This window comes from Sylvia atricapilla, chromosome 3 (genome assembly GCF_009819655.1).
Source record: "Sylvia atricapilla isolate bSylAtr1 chromosome 3, bSylAtr1.pri, whole genome shotgun sequence".
Lineage (NCBI taxonomy): Eukaryota > Metazoa > Chordata > Aves > Passeriformes > Sylviidae > Sylvia > Sylvia atricapilla.
In genome coordinates this window covers 74502972-74529423 of record NC_089142.1, presented here as the reverse complement: position 1 = coordinate 74529423, position 26452 = coordinate 74502972, and the positions used below count along the sequence as shown (strand labels likewise).

General features: G+C 38.8%; 1 protein-coding gene across 1 annotated transcript in view; it reads right to left on the bottom strand.

Annotated features, from left to right (window-relative positions):
- The window catches only part of RPS6KA2 (ribosomal protein S6 kinase A2), a 155391-nt gene that overhangs the window by 88961 nt on the left and 39978 nt on the right, over positions 1 to 26452 (bottom strand). The window contains exon 2 of the mRNA XM_066315833.1: positions 3521 to 3637. Within this exon, the coding sequence (XP_066171930.1) occupies positions 3521 to 3637 (117 nt within the window). The remainder of the gene's footprint in view (positions 1 to 3520; positions 3638 to 26452) is intronic.

Below are 26452 nucleotides of genomic sequence, written 5' to 3'. Positions count from 1 at the left end.
GTTATTATGAAAAAGCCAGTTTTTCTTCTTATAGTCTATACTTCATCTTCTGACAGTGTAAAATTTTCATTTAAATAAAATTTGTCGCTAAACTTGTATTTATTTTTTTTTTGTACTACATGCAAATACTTCTTATCTGCCCTCAGTGCATCTGAGCACTGGAAGGGTAGTGAACAATGGGATCAGTGGTTAAGTTTGGTCTTTAAAAGACTTTCAGTGTTTTAATAATTGGAAATAAAATAAACAAGCCTTTCAGCTGGTTCCCAGGACACACTCTGTCTGCTGAGGTAAGAAGTACCAGGCAACAGTGTCTCTGTTTTTTATTTCAGCACTTATGTTACTGGACAGAAGCTGAAGTAAAGCCAAATGTAGAAATAAAAATATAGTTCCACATTCATGCAGTCCCATATATTCATTAATATACAGATTAAAAAAGGCTAGGTGAAATTAACTAACTAACAAATGTCTATTTGGATTAAAAATTCCATGGCAATTATTTTATTAATTGCCTGTCTGGGAACCATGCAGCTTTATTAACTGTGTCCACCTAAAATATAAAAATCCAAAAAATAAGGAAAGAGGAAGTATGTTTCTGGCACAATTTTTGCAAGCTGAAAGACTCTTCCTCCTAAAAACCCCCGACCTGTAAACGGATTAGATTTTCTCAAACCCATTTGATGAAAGGTTTGTGGGAATGAGAATAACATTTATCAAGCAGGTACAAAAGCTGGGGGTGGGGAGAGCAAGGTAAATTCTCAATTCTCTCTGAACAACATCATCAGGATTCTTACATCTGACAGCATCACAGCTGCAACACTTCTACAACATGACCTGATAGGGTTTTGGTGGGACTCTCCTTCTCAGGATGTTTCCTGTGCACAGGAGATTTGCACAGTTCCTCAGGCTGCCCTGACCAGCCAAGCTGGGGCACACGTTGCCTGCTCCCAGCTCCTGCTTCCTACTCTGCTGAACACACAAATACCTCCAGTGCCCACAACTGCACGAAAAAATGATGAAATCTGGATGCAACAGGTACACGTAAGACTTTCTGAAGTGGCTTTTGTTGTTATTCATGATAAATTAAGCTCAGCTGCTCCAGCATTAACAGGAAGTCAATTCATTTAGAAGTTTACAGAGAAAAGTTGGGGTATTTTTCTGTCCAGGTCAAGTAAAAAAATGAAGTTTTGTATTACATTGAAAAGGAGGAGAAAGTCAAAAGCCATATTGTCCAGACACTAGATTTTCAGCTGTATTATTTTTCTTTAAAAATCATTTATGGGCTCTTTACCCTAAAAAAACAAAACCCCAAACCCTTAAGATAATGGTTTTCAGCAGCACTGCACATAAAACAGCACAGCATACTGTATCTGCAGAAATACTAGGCTGCAGTTCTAGAAATATCTTGTCTGCCATATAATCTTGCAAATCTTGTAATACCCACATTGCTGTAATAAGCAAAATTATCAATTTACATTACCAGTCATCAGTCAGCTGCTCACTGTGGCATGGGATAGGGCACTTGTCTGCATTCCCTTCAAAAGGAATGAGTCAAGAACACTGGTTTCAGAGGACATCAAAATAACCACCAAACCAGAAAGGAACAGAACAAAGGAAAGAGCATTGTATGTCATGATGTCACCTCTCTGATTATTCTTAAATGTAATGCTACACATCATTCTTGAAACCACCAAGTAGCCCTGGAGTGCTTACTTGACAGGTTGTATTAGCTGGACTATACCAGTTTGTCAGAATAGCATGTGGCTGAGCATGAGTTTGAATTTTCTAGTTTGATATGTTGGCAAATGCCTCAGGTTATAAACACCTGAACTAGCAAAACTCCCTTCGCTGGAGCAATTGGTGCATTAGCCAAAACCTGATAGATAAAGCTAAGCAAGTGCTCTGCATCTCAAAAGTGTTGAGGGCACTCCCTCTGACACCAAAGACATCTTCTCTAATCCTGCAAGAAATTATTTAGGCCTTGGCTGGACAACTTGAAAACTTAATGGTTTGCATCTCCAGGCACATGGATTTGAATCATTAGCTCAAATACCAAGGTGATGAAAATGTAGGTGCTTGGGGACTGAATAAGAAACACAGAGCTGACCTCTCTTCCCCATGCCTTTGCTGCTCCAGGGGGTTTCTTGATGTTTCTCACATAAGATATGAAAAGTGATTTGTAATTACATGCAGCTCCAGACATTGTCCACACACATTCCAATGCCCCAGAAATCACTTTCTTTTAGGAAGTGGTTGCAGAGACCAGGCATTTTGCTTATAAAATGCTTAAGGCTAGAAGGCCAACTCAAACTGTACTGAAAACACATCAATACAATCTAAGATAACCAGCAAACCATTTCTAAAATCTTTATGGCCTATATACGAAAATGGACTATTCTGCCTCTGTTACTTTTATCAAAGATGTTTCTTTTTGTTGTTCTTCTCCTTCTTACACCGAGTCCTATAGTAAAACTAATTTTGAGCTGTTGGCTTTTTCATATTCATTTAATATTTAAAACTTAAATACACTGTGCTCTGAAGAAATTCTTGTGTTCTAGACTTGGTATTGAATGTCAACTTTCCTGATCTCTCTTATCTCAGGGAACTTCTAATAGATTTAATTATCAATATAATTATAGAAGAACCAGGAAGCTGATACATACTCTTAATATAGCTTCCTTTAGGAACAGAACTAAAGGTTCTGATTGGAAAATATGCTTTTAAAACTCCACAGGACAATATAAGGACTTCAATATCTAGTTTTAACTAGGTTCACTGTTCCAAAGGTTTCAAATGTCTTATTTAAACCACAGAAAGACTTCGAGGCTGAATTGACTCTTCCTTCTTTCTCTCCATCTTTCCTTCCTGTTCTCATTTCCAACCAACATGCCCTGCTGAAGAACTGTCTTTGGAACTAAGAAAATCCTTTGTCTTAAGATATGTGGAGAATGTTTTTTCTCCACAAATTAGCTTGTGGTCATATAGGCAGGGTTGGGCTTTTTTTCCCCCCACGCTCTTGCAGTAATGATTTTTGTGTTCTGCACTGGGGTTTATCTCCAGGACCTTTCAAGGCCTCTGAGTGTAAACTAAACAGAAGTCTGGGACTTGGAAATGTGCTTGAGATTGGCCTCAGTGGAAATTGTGCAGCTAACTTCTTGAAGTCTTTGAATGCTCCTATTTACTCCTCTAACTAAGTAGCACTGATACACTCACCTCCCTGGTGCATAGGTCAGACTCCATAAATATTGTTTATCAGTGTTTATAAACAGCGATGCTTACTAACCATCACTTGTGCTCATTAGTCCAGGTCCAGAGCCATAGGTGCTGCTTCCTAAATTGGTTCATATGCAGGAATCCAGCTAAAAGACTGCAGTGTTACTAAAATGAAGATAGAAGGGCTTTCCTTACCTGCCTTTACAATGTAGTTTACATTTGGACAATGTCAGCAGTGTAAATGAACTCAGAGAAAAAGACACAATATTTTCAGTGTAGTTCTGGGTGATTAGATGACAATAAAAATTACCTTTCCATATGAACCTTGTCCTAATACTTTCAACAGTTCAAACTGAGAAGGATCTGCTTTTTCAAAACCTTCCTTGACATGATGACTGATGTCTATTTCCTTCACGATACCTTCTTCCTGCAAAGGGAAAAACAAAAAAAAAACACAACAAACCCCCATATCAGAGCCGTTATCCTAAGGAAACACACTGTTCATTAAAATCTCATCTTCTGTGATGCTACAGTCATGTAGAAAATTTTGAAAAGAGAAACAAATGCTTGTCTAAATATTCCACGTGCCTGTTACCAGCTTGGGAGGGTAACTGTCAGGACATCCAGACCTAGTACTTGTGTTTATTGAGCAAGATATGACGAGATAAAGACAGATTATAAAAGCTGAAGCCAAAAATACACTGCAGAGCTTGCTGTGCCCATCAGAGACCTTGCTAGCAGAGTGGCATGTACTCAAATTTGTGCTAGAGAGGCTCCATCACACTTCTCTCCACATACTTTAGCAGCTTCCCCTCAAATCATCATTTAAGTCAATCTTAAAAAGCTTCCTTAGTCTTAAGCAGCAATTCTTCTAATGAGTAGGCAACAAAGAAAAGACATTGTTAAAGAGCCTTTTCCTATTTACCTCAAAAACTGGAAAGTTACTACTGGTAAACATTCAAATAGAAAACAAATTAATGATTATATGGAAAATGAGGTGGTGGTGGGAGAAGACTAACACACTTTGTTGCATGCAAGAATTAGTTTGATGTGCTTTGGATTTGTCCAGGTGTTTGTTAAAATCTTTCCTCTGTCAATAGATGCCCATTCCTCAAAGACACCAGTTGAACCAAGACCTTCATCTTGCAAGCTGTGACATATGGCATTAGTTTCAGTTGTTTGTTTCATGTCATTTTGGCATGTTCCTCTAAAAAGAGAGCAACTGGGTCATGTGAGACCCAGAGGGACTACACAGAGTATGCAGCAACCCAGAAAGTCACTGAGCTGAAAAGAAACCTGGAAGAAAGAACCTGCTTCTCAAGGACACATAGGTAAGGAAAGATAATACTTACACACCCTTTTATTTCTTTAGTGTTTTGTATCCCTATATTTGAGCTTTTTGGTTTGTTTGGGTTTGGTTTCTTTTAAACTACTTGTTCTAACTTCTCCACAACAAAAGTAAAGATTTTCAGTACAAACCTTTCTTTTTTTTTCATCTCTCAGTTTGAAGGCATGTACTCATTTAGAAATAAGCTTGAACACTTCTGCACCCAGCAGAAATAACTGGAATCTCACAAACATTTTTATGTTTGAAACATTTTGTTTTTCCCTGCGATTTTCCATTCTTCTCCCAAAAAATCCTTATAAGACCCAGAAAAATAACATTTATTTCCCACTTTTAAAAATTAATGCTGAGAAAATAGAAATAATATCCTAAAAATAAAAACGCATAAAACTCCCGAAACATTTGGCCAAAACACATTCTGTACTAAATAAGAATAAATTTGATTTTCTTCTCCTCCAGAAAAATTGCTGTCACTTTCTACTAGCTGTAATTTGTCAGATACATGGCTTGCATTACCCAGACTGCTTTCTATATTGTAGTTTCATCCCCTCTCTTCCCTACCCTGTCTCTTTACACTCACAAACTTTGGAAGAGTGGACCACATCCTCTTCGTGGTTTGGAAAGTTTCCTGTAGTTCATTTAAGCTACCACAATCATGGAAAATAATCATCATCTCAGAGCAACTCCTTTTTCTGATCCTAATTCCTACAGTTTCAGGTTTGCCTGAACGGAAATGCTTGAAACCAATGAACAGTTTTCACAGAGAGATTTAAAGGATTTCTAAGTACAGAACTGCCAAGATCTCTCTTCTCATTTTTCTGACTTTGACTGCAGTGCGAAATAGTGTAACTTTCTGATATTAGACATATAATTTTTTTCAATTATTTTGTATTCCAGCCTGAACCATGAAGTCACTTTCAGCTACATCTGCAATTTAAATGATGAGTGAGTTTCAATTTGCCCATTCATATTACTCATCAAAGTCAAAGACCTACAACCCTGAGCATATTTCTCATTGTATTACTAAATTTAATATAACCTCTTTAGGTTCATGAAACATGTTCAGTTCCAGGAATACACTGAAAGTATTAAAATGATGAAAATTCAGCTTGCTGGAAGAATGCTTAAAAATTTCCTGCACTCCCACAGAATAGCATAAATAATTTATAACATGCAATAAAAACAGTACTTTAATTATAAGCATCTTTAATTAAAAGCTCAGGGGGAAAAAGAGATCATTTACAGAAAATGCAACCAAATACAAGGCCTAGCAATGTTTACTAGAAGAGCACAGGATTTTGAAGACAGAAAAAAACATGCTCGATTTTGTGATTATCAAAATAAAAAAACCGTTGGTTAGAAGAGGCTACTGGGGTCATCTAGTCCAACAGTCCTGCCCAAAACTTCATTGACACTTGATCAGACCAACCAGGTGGTTTTCTGTCCACTGTGGTTTTCAGTGTCTCAAAGGCCAAAGCTTGAGCCACTTCCTACAAAAGATTATTCTCTTTCCATGTGCCCACAGTCCAGTTGAGCTGGCTGATCCATGCACCCTTAGGAGGAAGCAGGATATTTTTCTAGGAAGGTAGGATTTCCTGTGGATTTCCTGTGGTTGCCTCGCTAGAAAGGGGCAGCAAGGCAGCACTGAATAAAAAGCATGCCAGACTGTTGTTTTTTCACCAATCATCACCACAGTGGTGTCACTTGTGAGCTGTCCAAGAGGCAGACAGTATTTTAGCTGGTATGACAAATCCACTTCCCCCTGATATTTGGCTTTCTGAAGCAGAAAGCCAAACTGGCAGCGCTTGAGACTGAAGACAGGCACAGCTCCTTAAAGGAAATACATGCTGGTGTGCTTGCACACACGCACCCATTTGCCTTGAATGTATTTCTATAATCTTATTACTTACTGGCTGCATAAATCCCAGAATAACTTCTTTGTTTGTTTCGCCTTTCTAGGGAAAAAAGAAATAAAAAAAAAAAAGGAGAAAAAAAAAAAAAAAAAAAAAAAAAAAGGGCACAAACCAAAGTGTCTTACAGCCTCTTTATTTACATTCTTACTTGCATGGGACTTTCTCATATAAAGTCTTCATATATTATGCTAATATGGAATCTGGCACAATTTTTCTCAGCTATTGATGATCAGAATGAAACCCAAACTGTCAAAGCACAAATTTTGTGGGCAGGTCTCCCAAATATTTTGGTCTGGGTTGCATACTAGAAACTTCTCTAATACAGATTTATTTTTCACTGTTCCAGCAAGTGCACCATATCTGCATCAGGAATTTGCATAACAACAATAAAACAGGGACAAGAGAATCACACTACAGACAAAGCCTGCACACTGAAGATGCTGTTTGGATGGAAAGGATTTCACTCAGGAGGAAAAAAAACCAGCCAACTTCAAAACTGGTTTTGATCAAGTGAAGTTGGTAGAATCAAAAGTGAATGTACCACAGTTTGATCTTGCAACAGCTGTGCACACCAGCCCAGGCTCTTGCTGCCTGCTGACTTGTCCCACACTGCATTAGCAGGAATGCTTAACTTGATGAAGCTTAATCTTTTGTAAACTTCTCTAAATATTTATGTTTGCACAAAAAGACATCACCCTGTGACAAAAGTGAGATGGATGTTCTTTGTGGCTTGAAGAAAGCATATAGTCAAGCAGGACAGACTAGACGAGGGAGGGCAATAAACCAGAAGGACAAAAGAGGAATAGAGAGTGCTTCTCTATGTTAATACAACAAAGTCCTATTCCGGGTCTAATTCTATACTGCATTACTCACATATAGGCTTCCCCCAAAGCCAGCAGAAAGTTTGGACATAAAATAACTCACTATTAAAATGGAAAGACTACTTTGATCTCTTCTCCTCTGGGACATAGGAGAAGAGAGACTCGGTTCTTGCCCTGTGACTGTGGATAGCACAGACACGTCTGCTTTGGTGCTTCTGGAAGGCAGCAGCTCCCTGTAGCACTGATGTCAGCTCACTTCCAAGACTTCTTCATGCAACCCTGGAGAAAGAGAGGCACTAATGCTCAGTGGCTGCTTGAGAGCAACCACAGAAAACTCTTCTAACTGCAACAATACTTCCCAACCCACTGTCACATGCCAGAGTAGGATCAAGAAGGGTAGGGGTAGGGATTTGGCAGTGGAGTACAAAAAGTCATTCAAAAGGGCAAGCCTTCCTGGAGAGCAACTCTTCAGTTTGCTATCTTGCCTGTTCCACAGCCTCTCAGTAAACATTATGGACACTCCCTAGAAAATGGCAGGTTTAACACCTTTTGGAGCCTCGTCTGCCTATTCCCTAGCTAGTTTCTGAACAAGCAGAGCTAAGGTCACCAAACAAAGAGATCAGTTTAACTGCCAGATATATTTCACCTACACTTTCCTCACCAAGACTTCCTGAAATGTCAGGAGGGGGAGATTATTCCAGAATAAGAATAATCACATTGGTACTTTTACCAATGGGAAAAAAAAATCATGTTACCATATCATATGAGAAAAGCCATGGTGCTAATTTTACATGATTATTATTTTGAAAAATCAGTAACAAAGGATTCCTAGTTTTATTCCTTGCCTGGTCATCTTCTCAGTTGCAGAGGATCAAGACTGGCACACAGGTATGGCTATAAAAGGTAAGCTTCATTTTCCATCAAAAATATGTGCATTTTTGATGTGCAAGTTTTACAGTCTTTAGGCTTGCGTGCTTTATGATCTGAGGTCAATGAAGAAATCAATGAAAATGTGGCAGGAGGAAATAAGAAATAATGATAACTTCTACTCTTGTTTGAGATAATCATTATTTGTCTACAGCATATGCTCAGGATACAGACTTTATTTTGGTACCAATCTTCCCATTTGGCAAGTTACCATTTATCATAAACCTGAATCACAATTATTTAACTACCAAGTATCATAGGCAATACAACATTTCAAAATAATATGATTCATTAAGAAAGCATGTGATAAACTAGCATGTGATCACTAGCATGTGATGTGTTTAAAACTGTGATATGGGAATAGTTAGGACAGGATGTGTCTGATAAAGATGAGGCCAGGCTTCTACCTCTGTTTCACAGTTTCTAATCTAGCTCAGCCCATAGGAGAGTAATTTATGTCATAGACATAATAGGCTATTCAAATGCTGCCTAGGGCAGGAAATGAATTGCTGGCCTGCGTACAGTTCTTTGAGGACAAGTATCTACATTAAAAAAGTATTAGAGCATTTTCATTAGACTCTTCCCAAGCCAGTCTCCAGCAGCTGGAGTAAAAGTTGAGAAAGAAATCTTCCATTTTAAACGGGTTTTAATCCAAGTGCTGGCCCCTTCTGTCATCTGGAAAGATGTAAACAGAGCAATAATACCATAAATGGGCCCAGTTGCTTTTTTCTCTACTGTCAAATAAACATTTGCTTTAATGACAATGAATTGGAATTACTGAGCTTTAAAGAAGCATGTGGAACTCACAGTGAATTCTCTGGACATTTTGCCAGGGCTGTCTTTGGCTTTCTGGCATAAGCTTACCTACTTTCTCAAAAGGTCATATGGAGTTAAACAACGCATTACAGTTTTAAGAGTGATTGGGATTTCTTTCCCAGATTTTTCACAAAGGTGAATAGAATGTGTTATCTTGAATTTGGAATTCCAGCAAGTATGTCATAACTTGCTGGAAAACAAAAACTTTAAGGGCAATTTCTGTGGAAATCAGCTGTTAAATTCAGCAGACCTTTTTCTAGACGGGGTAACTATTAATCTCTCTTTAAAACACTTTAACACTTCTCCCCAGCTCCAATATTTTATCCTACATTTTTAGTTTGCTCTCCCTAATATATGCCTGTACAGTTGAGGTTCAGCTGAAGTCCAACAAACTTCATAAATGGGAAGAGATGAATCACAGAGAGCAAAGGCAGTGGATACAGTCTGCTGGATAGACTGGTGAAGTCCATAAGGTGAAGGCTTGAGTATTTGGGAGATTTGGGTAAAATCTTTTGTGCTACAAGGCATCCTGTGTGTCTTTGATGAGTCACTAAAGGCTGAATTCAGCTAAATAAATGCAAGCAATTATAGCACAGGAGATGCTTTGAACTAGGTTTACTTTGCAGTCAATAGAGAGAAGCAGGGAATCCATGATTAAAAGATATCAGATCCTTAAAAGAAATCACATCCTAAAAAGTGCACATTTCTGTTGATAACTTTGAAGAAAGCCTATAATAACTTGCTGGGGGGGGTGCGCATCTGCAGTTGCATGAGATGAATTCATATTTACCATGTGATTTTGAAACACATCTAAATAGCGAAGTATTGTGGCCAGATTTTTAATGCTATTGCAAGGAAGATATTTGCTGATAAATGCCATGAAACTTCTATTGAAATGGAAGATTTTTCAAAAGAACTTACACACTTGAAACATCTAGACAATTAAAAAATACTCTAATTGGAAATAGTCCACTTATCAGGATTTTGCAGCTCATTTTGTAAATTAGGCATTTTTTCTACTTCCTCCCTAACTTGAAAAATAGGGATAGTTGCTCTTTGCTATCCTGTGGGAATACCATAAGAATTAACACAGAAAAAAATCTGGAATTCTCATACTGCAATAAGGGACAGACAAATGATCTGATATGCATCCAGTATACATGACGTAAGAGGCAGCCTACAACTGAATACTCCTTTAGCTCAGATTGAAACATTTTGAATTCTAGTGCTCTTTATCTGATGACTACAGTGTTCTACAGACCCAGTCCCTGACTAGGACAAATATATACAACACTATGGCTGCAAAGTTAGATGAGAACAATCCTCCTGTTCCAAGTACGGATATGCATTAAGTACAGGGAGACACCAACTCTAGATCTAACTTTCAACCCTGGACACAAATCATTAGCCAGGGTAACTCTAATTTTTATTTTATTTCTTATGCAAACTGCAATAGTTTATGAGGAGTCGCGAGTAGAAAAGTGCCTAACAAAATGTTAAAGCAAGGGGTTAAAAAGAAAAGGCAGAACCATCTGGTCACAAAAAGAAAAAAAAAAATACAAACAGTTGGCCAGCCTTACTCATACGGCAGCTCTCTACAAACACTCAAATACATTTGTGAACTTTACCAAACAGTCTCAAAATGAGTCACACCATTAAAGGACAAAGAACTCAGCAATATTGCTCTTTCTACAATAAATAAGAGCAGGAACATTTTCACCAACATCCTACTTGGCATGGCTTCCAGGTGTGCCACTGGCCTTTACATCTCCGAAGAGTTGTGAACTCCATTGCTGATTGTTTCAGCTGCAGAATAGGCAAAAGAAGAACACTTTGTGCTCATTCATCAAGGAACTAATTTCCAGTGTGTCTGGAGCCAATGCATGGAAGAAAACATGACTCTTAAAAGGGTAAGTATTCTTGTTTCCTTATGATGTTTGTATGACACCACTGAACAGGAATATGAACAGGAACCTTAACAGGGTTACATGCAATGGTAGAGGCCAATATGCATTGAAAAATAATCACATTATTACACAGCTCAAGGCTGGTTCCCAGGTTAGTATCGCTCCCTGTGGACTCTGGTCTGTGAATGGCCTGGGTGACTCCTGCCAGAGCCCTCTCAAGGAATGCCTCCATCCACCACCAGTGCAGCCACTCACTGCTGCCTGGCATCCGCTGCAGCACATCAGCACTCACAGGAAAGCCCTAATGGGACAGTTCTAATGTGATGGCAACCTGTGCTCCGTGCATTTCCAGAATACATGTATGCCCCACATCCCCGTGTCCCAGCTTCCCATCTGTAAAATGCAGGTAAGGCCATCTTCCTCTTTTGTATGGTTAGCCACTGCTGGTTTCCAAAAGGAAAGATATTGAATGCTCAGATATTATGGTTTTAGGCTTGAAAAAGAAGGGAGACAAAAAAAAAATAAATAAAAAGGTCTATATGTTAAGGATACTATTCAAGAAATATAAATACTTGCTAAATTACTCCAATTCCCTTATTGCTGTACTCAGCTGCTTCACAAACTAGAAAAAAAAAAAAAGGTGCCTCATGTTTTACTAGTGCATTTGAGTGTGAAATAAAAACTCCAGCTGCACTAGGAAGATAACTGCTTAAGCAAAACATATTTTGAACCATTTCCTCACTGTTTCGTGATCCAAGTAAAACACTGCCCACCACAGCCGTGTAAATGGCACCACAACACAGTAAACAGAAAATACAAAGCCCTGGGGCATTTTCATGGTGATTTTAAAGAACTGAATCATCCTTAATATGCATACTAAAGGAAAAATACCAAGTTTTATCTTGAAATGTGAGGCAGAGTCGACAAAAGGCTGTAATAAGAGATAATCACATTACTGAAGTGTGGGATTAGTCAGTTTAGGAAACATACCCGTCTGCTGTTTGCAAATCACTTGTAGGGTTTGGTAATTATCATTCTGTCTCCAAGAGGAATACTGACCTGCTTGCACATTTTGCGTCCTCCCGTTAATTAAATCAAGCATCCACTAAGGGTTCAACCAGCTTGTGCTTCCCAAACTGGAGTCCTGCTGGCATTATGTTAGGGAAAAACGTGCTGTAATGAGGTTCATTATCTCAGTGGCATTTTACAGGCAGAGTATTAATAGGGAAATGGACTAATGTGAGGTCATTATGGAATCAAAGCAAATACAAATTAGTTTTAATGCTACTGTTCACAACACAGAGCATCAGTGAAGGCATTGAAGGAGAGAGGCTGAAGCAGCTGAATGAGAAGAATGAAGAGATGAAGAATGAGAGAGAATGAGAAGAATGAGAAGAATGAAGAATAAGAGAGAAGAAGAGGCAAAAGGAAATTCTGAAAGATGATATGACAAATTTAGCAACATGGACAAAGGAATAAGATTTGGAGGGCAGAGAGAAAAGGAGGTATGAAAAAGGCCACAAGACAAGGACAATCAGCTTGTGTCTATGTCAACAAAGAATTAAACCAAGAGAAGAACTGCAATATTAAATTATTTGAAATGCAAATTTTGCCCCTTTTATCCAGCAGCTTAATCCAATTTAAATACCTTACCATCTTCCTGGGATGAGGAGAAAGTACAGGCATGCATGTATGCACTGGAATGATTTGATGGGGAAGCTAGTCAGTCCTAGCACACTCAAAACTGCTCCCAGAAAAAAGGGTGAGAGTGTGATGGGGACCAGAGGTGCTTTGCTGCACAGTTGGTTAACAGCCTTGGGCATCCAGCCTTCTCTAGCAACTCAACTGGGCCTCCAAAACACAGTATTAATGAAGTGGATCCAGACTCTGCTTATTTCTGCAGACTTCAGCTTCAATTTAAGTTACATGAAAACACAAAGATTAAAAAAAATTAAAAAGTTACACAAAGTACCTGACAATATCTCATCTTTTGCTGGCTCCAGTTTCATGGACAAATATTTAGCAAGGGACACTAAAACTTATCTCTTCAGCTGTATACTTTCATTGTAACCATGGCTAGGACCCAGGTCATTATTTGCAGATGTTCATATTTCAGTGCCTAAGGACTGTTACCATGCATAAGTAGCTCTTTAAACAGAGTTTCAGCAGTCTACTAAAAATGTGGCTCAGGAAAAGGCCCATAACATTCTGTGGTTTTTTTAACTACTAAGAAACCTCTAGTTTAGGTCATGTCCCTCAAAGATTCACACAGCCAATCTCCAGGGAAGAAGCTGCTAAATAATTATCACACATCCTCTCTTCTGTGAAGGGAATAATTGTTTACAATTACTGTACTAAACAGAAGCATACATTATGTACACACACTGACAGAAAAGATGTGTATTTTGAGAATGAGAATAAACAAAACAAAAAAAAAATCCATCTGGATGCAAAGAACACCTTTGCAACACTGTTTGGAAGACTTATTTCAAAGAGGTCAAACCACTGCACCAATCTATTTTTCAGAGATTTACAACGAATACTGAGATTTTGCATAACAAAGTGGGGGGGTGGTAAATTAGTTGGTTGTCAGCTGACTGGGATCTTGACAAACTTACCATGACAGCCTCACAGCAGCAAAACTTCACTACTGAAGTCTATTGAAAATGATTTCAGGATTCATCCAAACATGTCTGAACTCTGTTCAACAAACTCTGTCTGAGTTAGCTATCTAAACTTCTGTACAGATGAAAACAAAAAAATGGGTGCTTTTAGGATTTTTTTTTTGTTTTAGACAACAGTATGTCTCTAGTGGTCTAAACCAGGACTTCGTAAGCTTGCCTCTTTCTGCTGACTGTAAAGCAAGTTTATGCTAATTAGTTCAGATTTATATTAATTTTTCCTTCCCTCATTCCTCAGTGACTCCTCTAGCATTAGATGGAGCATATGCACTCCACAAAGGACATACACAGCATTATACTGAGTATTTGCAGGCCAACTTTTGATCGACCCACCTTTTTCACTCTGCTTTTTCTACAGTCTCCAGAAGACAATGCATGATGGTATCATTGTTTCATTTTTATGGCCTGATGTATACTTGTACAAACTACTGCAATATCCTTCTGCAGAGACATTCTTACCCTGTGTGGCTACTGCCATGATCTGCCACAAGTCAGGGAAATCAGGGCTCTGGGCCATGAAACTGGAAGCAAATCTACAACCCTGTGTCAGACATCATGCCAAACTTTAACGCTGGGAGAAACTTTTACAGGTATGGGAAAACCAGTTTCTTCAGTACCTTAATTCAAAATAAATTTTACTTGTTTGCAGTCCTTGTCGTATTTGAGCCATTAGATCACCTGGCATCAGTGAGGAAACAGCCAAGACAACTGGAAGCTGCAGTGCTCATCACTACACTCCTGCAGACTGTGAGGCACGGCTTTCACCTGCCCTGCAGCTCTTCTACTTGCCCAGCTGTGTAAAGGGACATTTACATTAAGTGATCCTGGTTCTTATCTTCAGCCACCTTACCCACAAAAACCCTACTACAAATAACGGAACAGGATGATGAAGAAGTAAGGCAGTGGAAAGCAGCTCCTTCTGTTTAATGCAATTCTGTGTAGAAGCTTCTGGGGTTTTTAAGTATTGAGTATACCAGTTTTAGAGCAAATTTATCACTTCAGCCCCATTCTACAAGTTTTTGGTTTTTTTTTTAACATAGACAAAAGCAAGATAAAGGTCAGATGGAGACTACCAGGTTCCTGCTAAGTAGTTTTCATTGACCTGTAACTTTTTCAGTATTTTTCTGTTCTGTTTGAAAACAAAGTCACATGACATCTTAATGGATAAAGGCTTTGTTGTTTTGTTGGGTTTTTTAAATAAAAGATAATCCAAATAGCTTTACTGAAAATCAGTAAAATTTGCTGCACACTGTAAAGGGACAAGGTGGAGAGAGAAGACAGACTTTTATCTACTGTCTTACTGAAATTACAGGTTTGCTTACAAGTGATTACAGAACTGTACCTACAAAAAGACCAGAGCACAGATAAAGGCCTTCAGAGTGCAACATCATGACCTCTTTCACAAATTTATCCCCAGTGACCTGGAGAGGTTAAAGGTTACTATGCAGTAAACTGTGAGATTGTTCCTATGCTCAGAGCAGCCCCAGAGCTGTCTGGGACTCCTGGAAAAGACTAACCTCCCATTTAGAGAAAAGTGAATGGACACAGATTAAATGAGTTCTTCCTATTCGACTTCTAACATTCATTTTGGATACAGCTTCTATTAGTAATCTAAACAAAGAAAAATGAACAGCAAAATAAAGTGCCACACTTTACACAGGTGTACTCAATTTTTTTAATATCCAGCTAAAAATATAAAAATGCTTTTTGGTGCTCCATATGGAGGATGCTATCCCACTGACACTCAAAATCACCAGCTGGCTCCACTGGGCTGCAACATCAGTGAAATCCTTAATGAAGCTGGGAGACAGAATTCTGAAGACGAATCTGATGACACATTATAATTGCCAATAATTTTTTTGCTGCATAAAAAATTTGAAAATCATTTGAATACAGTAATTGTGTATGAAACACAGCAACAGCTATTCCTGCTCCTTTACAGATAAGGCATTTATTGTCCTTCTCAGGGAGTCCAAAACAGTTGTGCCCACAGTATACTACAGCCTTTATAGTAAGTCTTATTTTATAACCCTAGCCAGCCAACCATATCTGTGTCATATGTAACTATAGTGATGTTTTATAAACAACAGCAAGAAGACAACTGAGTGATAAATGAAGTAACTCAATCAACCAGTAATGACAGGAAGCTGAAATTGATATTATGGACAAAGGGAAAACAGAGAACACAACCAGAAGATGACAAGTGAAAGTCAAAGAGGAAAGCTGAAACCACACAGAAGTGTTACTTTAAGGAAGTGCTTAATCAAATACACAACTCCAATGCTCATTCGTTTTCCTCATTTTGTCATAAAAGAAGAGCAATTCCACAGTGTTTCCAAAACACCGTGGGAGGTAAAGTTTCTGCAATTTAAGACAATACTGTAAGGAAAAAACTCTTTAATGTAAAACACAGTGAAAAGCTGATTATGAATTTGCCACAAATTTTGCTTTGTTTGTATTCTTACATTTATTTGCATTTAAAATCATTCTTTTTTCTTGCTGACTACACAGCAGGGTCCTGCTATGCCAAAGCAGAGCTCCAGCTTGCTTTGTTAAAAGCTCAGTTGTCAAAAAAACATTATTTTTGGACTGTGCTTTTTCTGATTTGTTTTCAACGCTCTAAATGTTTCTTCACCCACAAAGGCTGAGTAAATTGTCATCTGCTGTCTTTGAATTTTATCCAGAACTTACAACTGAAACTTTTTTGTACAGGTCAATACCAAAATCTTTTGTCTTCATAGAACTCCTTATGCTTGTGAAGATACACATGGATGTCATCAGTGAAGTTTGGATTAAACTCTGTTACTGAAACCATCTAAAAAGTCAAGTAACATAAGAATAATGTTTCTGCATAGTTGCAATATCTAAACTTCCAGTTCTATGAAGCAGCAAGTTAAGCTGGGTGACATAACACTGCTGTCTAAATAGCCTTCATTTGGAGGTTAAGAGTAAAGAATAAAAAAATTCACATCAGCTTCTCATCTCTGTACCAAACCTGTATGCCAACAAGCTGTAACTGTATGTTCTAAGGACACTGAAGGTTGATAAGGTTGATTAGGTGCAATTATAACTAAGATTCCTGGAACTGTAGAGAGCAGAAGAATCTAAGAGTCTTTAATACACATGCTGCAAGTTGACCCAGGGTGAGGTATACCAAGTGCAAACAAGTATTACAGAAAATGCAGAACATTATTCCCTTTATTAACATGGAAAAAAAATACATGACGTGTATCCACATGAATATGCTATGTTTTATCTGGAGCAAAATCAGAAGAAAAATTTTTCCCTTTTTTTTTTTCCCCCCACAGAAGTACATCTGAAGTCCTACAGAGTCGATTGCACCTGAAACAGCCCCTATCAGCCAAGTCAGAGATTCAGCTACTGAATCTCTCTCCCGCAGAAGTCACCTGTGAAAAGCGAATGAAACAATAATCCCTTGCACTATTTTCTTCACCAACCAACCTGCAAACCAAGTTATTGCCCCCCCTACCTGAAAAACTCCTGCCTGCCTTCTAGTCACCCCATCGTGAATATTTGGGTGCTAAGCTCAGTCTGGGAGAGTGCCAAGAGGACTGCAGGGCTGGGCTGGCAGGAACCAGGATGGGATGCAGCTGCAGATTCCTGGGATTCACACCAGCACCATGAAGGGCATAATGGGGACATGAGTAGAGCTGCTGCCCCACAGCCCATCCTTGGCTCCTCAAATCCAGAGAGGTATAGTCTCAGAAAGGTCTCCAGCTGCTCTGCTCTTGGGAAGCTATAAAAGGAGTCTTATAAATCCCAACTTGAAAGCGAGCCACAGGTGAGCAAGGTGGCAGCTCACACAAGGTGTAATGAAAGGAGCCAGGTTGTTTTGCAGTTGTGGCCAGCTCTGGGAGAGACCTAAGGCAAAACACACAGGGCACATTCCAGCAGTGAGCCGTCAAAGTGAGGACAAAAGGGTTTGGCTTGTGGCAAGTCACACTAGGTAAAGCTGACAATCTCCCAGCCTGTCACAACCACACAACTGCTCAGCACCGCAGGATAAAAGCCACAGAAATTCTGAGCAAAGGCAAGAAACAAGTTTGAAACCCATGTGAATACTGCAGACAGGTACATGGGAGACTGTCAGACTTGGTCTTGCAACTCCCTCCCAGGCCACTCCGGGACTTGGGGATAACACTGCTGGCATAAACAAAAGCTGTTTTCTATCATCTAATGTGTACAGGGAAACACAAGCCCTAAACCAAGCCTGTTAAAATGTCTACCTGCAGTATTTTGCCAGTTGTGCAAGACTGGAGACATGTACCAAACCTAAATTTTACTATAGATACAATCAGGGGCAATAAACCTAACCACAGCATGAAAAATTCAGGTTAGACATCTGCAAAATCCTTCCCTGGGAATGGGAGAAAAACATCAGAACAGATGCCATTTAATATGTTACTAACTTGTATCCCACCACCCTTCAACTGCTTCCTTTTTGTTTTGTCCTCTGATGTTACACACTTTTGTTGTGTTTTTTCAAGAACCCACAATGATCTCCACATGGCTGTAAATACAATGAATCCTATTAATGAATAATGACGATTACAAGATTTATAACAGATATTCAGAATCCACCTTACAAGTATAAGCCCCAGCTCTTAAAACCCCTCTCTTTAGAAAAAGGCATAATTAATTACCAGCAACATAAGTAGATGTTGGAGAACTAACTGTTCTGGTAACAGTTTTGCAGGACCAGGCCCTGAAAACAGAGGATACAGATGGTGAACACAAGATGCACACTGAGTGAAAACAATTCTCCTTTTCCCCAGTGGCAGAATGCCAGTCAGAGTCTGCTAGTGATGGTACAAGAGGAAGAACTGTCATGCATCTGTGCCAAATTTATTCATATAAAGAGAGAATTTGGCATCAATATCTGTTGCAGCTAATCAACAACATGAGATAAGTGGGGCAACAAATTATGCCCCTTTTAATCAGCTAGCACTGTCATCTCCTTTATAAACAGTAGGTTTCTAAATTTGTTTTTGGTAAGTTTAAAGCGGTAAAAGACGATGGAAACATCCTGTCAACAAAATACTGGCTTGACCATCAAAGGACTTCCTACAGACTTTAGAGCATCATTGAAACACATAAATAGCATCACTCCATGAAGACAAGTCAGGGATGAAGAGCAGATTCATCACTTGACTTTTAAAAGCTATTTGAGAAATAGTAAATTATTAGATCCTAATTGTGGATTTCCAACAGTGTGACTTCACTGTATTGATGAAGAAAGAAAAGTTTGAGGAATTAGGCCTTTATTTTACTTGTTGCCTGACTAAACAACCAGATAATGTTATTTTCACCTCTTATTGTAAAAGAGAGCAGAATGAAAACTCAGAATTTTATCAGCTTATCTTCCTCCAGAATGCAAATCTTCTCTGAAATAACTAAATGCCAACTCTTTTGCTACTCAGAAGGTGGCACCTTGCTTGGAACATGTATCCCTGAGATTAAAACCTGCAAGGGGGAATTCCCACAGCTCCTAATATATCAACCTCCTCAGAAGAGCTCCAGAACCATATCCATTTATATTTTAGCACTCGTCAGTGTGAAAAACTTCACTTATAGAATATAATGCTTTGCAAAGAACAACCACAAAAAACCCCCCCAAAACCCCCAAAAAACAAACAACAACAAAAAAAACCCAAAAAACAAAACAAAACACAAAACAAAACAAAACAAACAAACAAACAAAAACAAACCCACCACAACAAAACCCAAAAAACCCCACCACAAACCACCTGGATTAAAAATGGCCTAAGTATTTAAAGAAACTTTTCTTTAAATGATACAGTCCTGAACACATGATTACTTAAACAACTACAAAACCCCAAGCCTATATGTTTATACAGAAAACTACCAAAAATCTAGGTTTTCATCCAGACCTGAAATCTCCTTGTGAAGGATGTCAGTAGACACGGCAAACTATACAAAAATATTTCAATAATATAGAGCTGTACCAAATCCAGTAATTCAAAATCAATTCAGCTGAAAGCCAAATGAGAAGCTGCATGGTTCACCTGGTTTATGAAAGACTCAGAACCTTCAGTAATCCAGCGTAAAATGATTTTCCAAAAAGAACCATTTGACTATAGAGGGTGAATATAAAACCTTTATTTATAAATGCATAAGGTAACTGCCTGAGGAAGAGCCCAGCAGTGCATTAGTCCTGCAATGTCCCCTCATCTTCCTTTCTCTCTGTGAAAGAGAAATTGAATTCCCTTGAGAGCGTCCATTGCCACTGAAAAAACATTTCAACAATCCACATGCAGGATTTACTCCACTGACCACTAATGCCAAAGGCCCCAAAACCACTTACACTGAAAGAAGACAAGTTTTGCAGTTTGGAGCAGCATTTATGAAGCAATGAAAAATTGATGGTTTCCTTTTGACTGCCATAGAAATGGCTGCTTTGTACATTTCTTTCCTCAGGGAATCCATTGCTATAATTTTCCATTGGAAAGTTTCTGTATTACTGCATTGCTAAAGTAACTGCAACGATGACCTAATCTGGGTCATCAAAAACCTAGGATTAATCACATGCCTAAAAACAAACAAACAAAAAATTGTTATATAAATTTACTTGCTTGATTATCTGCAATTATTTCTATCAAATCCTATGCAGAGCTCTTCATAATGTTAAAGCACGGGCTGTGAGTTCTGCATTTTTCACCTACAACAAATAAAAAAGTAATTTACATTTCTTTTTTTTATGTTAATATCAACAGCATATGTATTGCAAACATCATCCACTGCAGGATGCCAAAGAAACAACAGAAACACTAAGCTAGCCTCAGAAAACCCTGCAAGTTTGGTAAGTATTAACCTCAGATGCTGTGAGGTTAAGCTGCTTGCCTATGGTCACACAGTCAATTTGACAGGACAGAAAGAGAGGCCAAATTTCCTGATTCCCCAGCCCTATCATAAGACAACACTGATGTAATTGCTTAATTTTAATTTAATGGTCTGTATAATTCATGTTTCTAAATCTCCAGAGCTTGTACCAGCAGGTATTAATGCATTACTTCAGGTTCAAAAGTACAATGTACACTAAAGCTTTTTTAGGATAATAGAAATGAGCCAGCCCATCTCAAAACACTGAGCTGCTTAGAGCATGCTGATGCTTACAGAACTGTATGGGAAAGCCAGGATGCAGCTCTCAGGTTCCATCACCCATCATCAGAGCTGGCAATGCAGTGCCCAGGCCAGCTTTGCACAGGCTGCCCTGGGACATTTCCACACAGCTCCTCTCTGTGTAACCTTGACCCAACCACTGCTGGCACAGCCTGAAATGCCAAGAGAGGTCATTCCCATTGCATTCAGCACACCCTCACTAGGTGGGAGGGTGTCCAGTGTGTTTTGGCAGAGGGCAGGCATAAGATATTCTGGCTCCAAAAGATCAAACAGTGGCTCATTAGAACTGTCAGAGGGCTCAACTGCCTCAACTCCCCAGTCCCATTTCTGCTAATGCAAGTGTGTGCCCAACATGTCTCTCTGGAAGAACTCCAAATTGTTTCTTTCCAGTGGTTGCAAGAGCACCCAGATGTGGAGAGATAAGACAAGCTGCAGGTACCCACCCTTTGGAAACTCATAATTTACACCACACACAGAAGAAGCACAGAGAAGCATATGTCTCAGACCACCATACAAGTAGACAATCCCTTCCTGCGCCCAGAAGCTACCTCCAGTACTCACTCAAAACCAAAGTCTGCCATTCCAGAAACTTTCACACATGAAAAACACAATTTCAAAAATTTCTTTTTACCATCCCTGTTTTCATTGTGCCTTCATTTCTCTTGCTAAGTGACTGCAACTTCCCCACATTTTTATTCAAAATTTTCCCGTGACTTGCATGGTTTGTTGCTCTTAGTGGTCCTAGCTATTTTGGGGGTTAAGCAACATCTGCTCAGATAATCAGAAGAGAAGAGATTAACAAGTCAGAGAACAGTCATTACCTGCAGATATTCTGAAAATAGCCACCTCCACAAATCCAATGGATAGAGCCATCAATTACAGTAATCCTACAGGAAGGCAGTATTTGCATAGAAAAAGTATTTTATTCTTATAAGTAGAACACACACTGAAATCGGTTTCTCTAGCTCCAAAAATGTCAACTCCAGTATTTCAGGAAATAAACAGTGAAAGTAGTGCCTGCAATGCCGCTAAATGTAAATTATGTCACACTTCTAGGGATTAACCAGCTCTAGAATAAGAGACTACTTAGTATGAGTAAAAGAAAACCAAAAGGCATTTAGACAGTAATAGTTTATGCTTTTAATGGCAAATCACCTCTCCATGAATGTCTGGGAGTACCTGCATGTACAACGGCATGCATGTGTTTAAGGCTGGAGCCAGAGGTATCCAGTCATCCCAGTTACTTGGGTAGCACTAACATAAAGACTTCTTGAGGAACTCCAGCTCAACTTTAATGTAAGGTCACTCTTTAACAGCTACTGGACTTCATCCTGTTTCATTTTTAATTTGACGTATCAACTTACTGGAAAGAATACTGTATTCAACTAAGAATCTGATGGAAATTTTATTTAACTATCTTGGATTTCATTATGAAAGTTGCTTGAGATATACAGATATGGAATATAAAACTAGAACTAGATTCTTTTATCAAGCATGTTTTAAGAACAGTTTTTGAGCCGCAGTTTTATAAAAAATTCTTTTAAAGATGCTGCAAAAACTTGTTTTCCTTCCTGTTTTAAAATTCCATTTTCATCTTAGTTTGAAGATAAGTTCAAAAAACTAGGATGCTGTTTTTCAAGAACATCCTAAGACAAAAACTGAAGAATTATGTACAAAAAGCATGATACAGTTTTGAAGCAAAAATTCTGAGGAAGCGTTTGTAAAATTAAAGTTACTTTGAAAACTGTTAGAAACACTTCGACTTGGTGACTTTAAAAGCTTTAATTTGGTGGTTCTCTTAGTTAAATAAAAAATGTCTGAATGGAAAATCATGTTGGTTAGATAGTTGCAATTTACGTTTGGTATGGTAGTAGTAAAGATGAGGAGACATGGGTAAGGCTGAGATGGAAGGCACACATACACAAACCTAGCAGGTCTGTTGTTACCTCAAATTACATCATTTCACAGCACCTCTCTGTACATAAAACAGCACAGTACAGACCAATTCACTCCCAAATTAGAAAAATAAAACTGGACCAAGCTACTTTCCCTGGCAGAGACCAGGCTGGTCACGATGCTGGAGACACCTGGGGTCTGACAGAGTCATTTGAATTGTGCCAGTTTCTGAACACTTGTCCTGGGAAAGTGGGTGTTCACCTGGCAACACTGCACGCTGAGGGCAGAGAGACAGGCACCCGGCAAGGACTTTAAAAGGGACAGTCTGAAAGCCCTGTGTAAAGTTCAAATTCTTGGAAAATTATGTGACAGCATCTTGGACATGACAATGCACCTGTTCAAAATGAATGAAATGTACTGATCACAACTGACACACTTTTTACAAGAGTCATTGCACTCAGAAACTCATAAGCAGAGGTTTTCCCACAGAACTGATGTGGGTCGACAGCCCCTGTGAAAAGCACGGGACCTCTCTTTCCTGCTCAGGTGACATGACAGTGTGGAGAAGATTTCAAGTCTCATAATTCCCAGCTGAACAAACTGGCCAGAGCTCTGGAATGACTGCCACAACTGGTGGGACCTTGCTTGCTGGTGGGACCTCTCTCCAGCCCAGATCATCCCTTTCTGAGCTGTTTGCCCTCTGTTGCGTGGGGGCAAGCCCTACTAGCACAGCAGAGAGGCAGAGCCCCGACCAAGGAAAACTCAGTGATCTGTAAAGGGCAAATACATACAAGGGGCGCCATCTGGTAATAACATAAAGGAAAAAAAAACATTAAGTGGGTTACATAAACCAGTGCCCTAAAACCTACATATAAAGGCAGCTAAGGACACTGCCTCGCCCAGCCTGAAGTGCCACTGGCTGAGCACTGCAAAAAGAACAAAATTAAAGTTATGCAATGCCTCACATTAGGCCCAAAGTAAATAAAGTCAGGACGTGCACTTTGACAGCAACGTGAACCAAACCAGCTTGTGTTGCTGGGTAGAACCCCTGAGCTCCTCCCCATTGCCATGGCAAACTGGGATGAGTGGGAGATGAGCAGGGGCTGCCTTGGCTGCAGGAGGCACACTCAGCCCATCCCCTCCAGCTGGGCTTCAAGAGGCAGATGCTCCATGGTCCAGCTCACAGCAGATGCTCATCACAGTAAGAAAACTGTCTGAGAATTAAAGTATGAACTGAAGTTAGAGGAAAGAATCTGGCACAAAGCTACACTGGTTCCTACACAGCAGAGCTCCTGAAGAATCAAACTTTTAATTTTTCCTATGAGTTATATGGTATGCAGGAAATAATAAGCAGAGAGCAAAGCATAACATGACAATATTGTTGTCTAAATTTTACTACAAGTATAGTTGCACAACATTCACAATGCTGTAATGCTTTGGCTTTATCTGTTCCAGTCAACCAGTATCAAACTGATCTATCTTGACCCCTAGCAGAATTAAATATTTTGGTAAGTTCTCAGTAAAGTAACATTTAAATAACACACAAATGCCAATTTCATGTTAGCTTTCTCTACAGGGAATTGAATTTAAGACCAAAATTAAAAAAAAAAAAAAAAAAAAAAAGCTTATTAAAAACTTCCACTGAATTTTAAAAGCCCTGTGCAGCTACCTCAGATGATTGCTCATAAATTCAATAAAACCCTAAAGATTACTCATGTCTAGCAGCATTATCATCAAGGACAAAGTAACTTTCTTTTTCATTTTACATAGAAAATGGACTTTTATTATGCTGATAATCACACCTACACACTGAGTACCCATCAGTGTTAGAAGCTGAAAGCTATGAGCAAGTTTTATCTCTCATTTTTAGAAAATTATAATCTTTTCATATCACTCCCTGAAACTTTAGAACTGGGGGCTATGCTTTTCCTAACAATATCTATTAGTTCACTATCAAGTGTCCTTAGCATCTTGGAAAGTCTGTTTTGCTTTAATAACACACGCATATTCAAATATATATTGAGTAAGAATTTCTAACTGAAACTGAAATAGAATTAGATGGAAAAGATCCACAGTGTGATCTGTGAATCATTCATATGGGTCACTATAATTTTTAACATGAAATAAAAATTTACCATTGAAAATTTCTACTGCACATTACAGAAATATTTTATTGAAATTTAAAGATCTAGGAAACTTCACATGGTTTAAGAATAAATATTTGAATTTGCAATTTTCATCAAGGATCAAATTAAGAGAACGGGAACTCTTTGTCTTTTAGACCTGCATGATGCTTCTTAACCATTTAACTCATTTTTTTACCCACAAATGTTGGCATAAAATATTCCATAGCAAGCAGTTACCCTTCCCAGAGGAAAATTCCTCAAATATCCCAAAATTTGTTCTTAATATTTACTATTGTCATTCCGTACATTCTGTCATAAGTTCTGTGTGACTTTCAAAAGTTGTTAAACATTACTTGCAAAATAGAACAGCTCTCAAGCTCTTCTGCAACTTTGGCAGCCCTTAACAGCATCACACACATGTAGAGAAATATTCAAGCAAGCCACTGATGAGAAAATGTTAGGATGCAGAGGGTGAAAACATTTGTTTCCCTACTCTTGATCATTTACCCTTTCCTGAGAAAACTACTGAAACTTGCCAGATATCCTTTTTTGACTGAGGTTTTCATCTTCTTATTCATTTTGTTAAGGTCAAGTATGCAAGTTTTCCCCACATCCAGACTAATACTTTCATTTTTCCACCATATGCATTGTGTTCTGGAAAAGTGCCGAAATTTACTTAGTAGGAACTGACACAGAGAAAGATTTACTGACAGGATTAACATTTCACTGGTAAAAAATAAGAAGTGTATCAAACACTTACTTTACGTTGAAAAAAAAAAAAAAAAGAAGAGAAAAAAAGTAGAAAAAAAAAAAAAAAAAAAAAGAAGAAGAAGAAGAAGAAATCAAAGCTGTCCGTCACTAGAGCTATTGGCAGCTGAGCAGGCAATGTCTCAGTTTGCTCAATTTTCTCTCACTGTTTCTTTTTACTCCTGTCTGCCACTGTGTCTGTCTGCCTTGCCTTGTTTTCCACTGTCCTGTGGGTGCCTGACAAGTTCCCTGGGTAGGGTCATCTTGTGTCCCCTGGGAGCACCAGAGTGCAGGACCATGGCTGCTGGCCAGGGATGCTGTTCCTCCTGGCAGTATGGACAGTCAGCAAGAACAACTATGGAAAATTCCACTCCATTCAATGTAGCCAGTGAGTGTTACTCTTCTGTGTTTATATTTGTCCTCTTTCCCCAGGCAAAAACCCTGTTCAAACTCCCATTCTGAGTACAGCTGAGAGGAGCAGGAAGGGAGAAGGCCCCTACAAGGAATCTGTCAGGTTGGACAACTTCTTGCTTATTCCCATCAAATGTCCTGGGCAACCCCTTTGTGTTTTGCCAGCCTCCAACCATAGGATTTGCCCCCACTATTGTGCTACATTATTTAGTCTGCTTAGAAGTTCACTGAGAGCTGATAATCTGCCTGTCATCACCAATCTGAAAATGGAAAATGGTCATGCACATTTTAAAAACAGTCTATCACATCATGGGTATTGATTATCTTTTGGAAGCACTCCAAGAGACATCATTCTGGAAGTCAATCTAAAATAAATGTGACCTGAATTTATCCAGTACAGGTTGAATGAAGCCTTGTTATTAGCCTTGTTATTAGTCGGGTTTTTCCCTATAAAAATTGCACACATTTTAACAATATACAGCCATCTATAT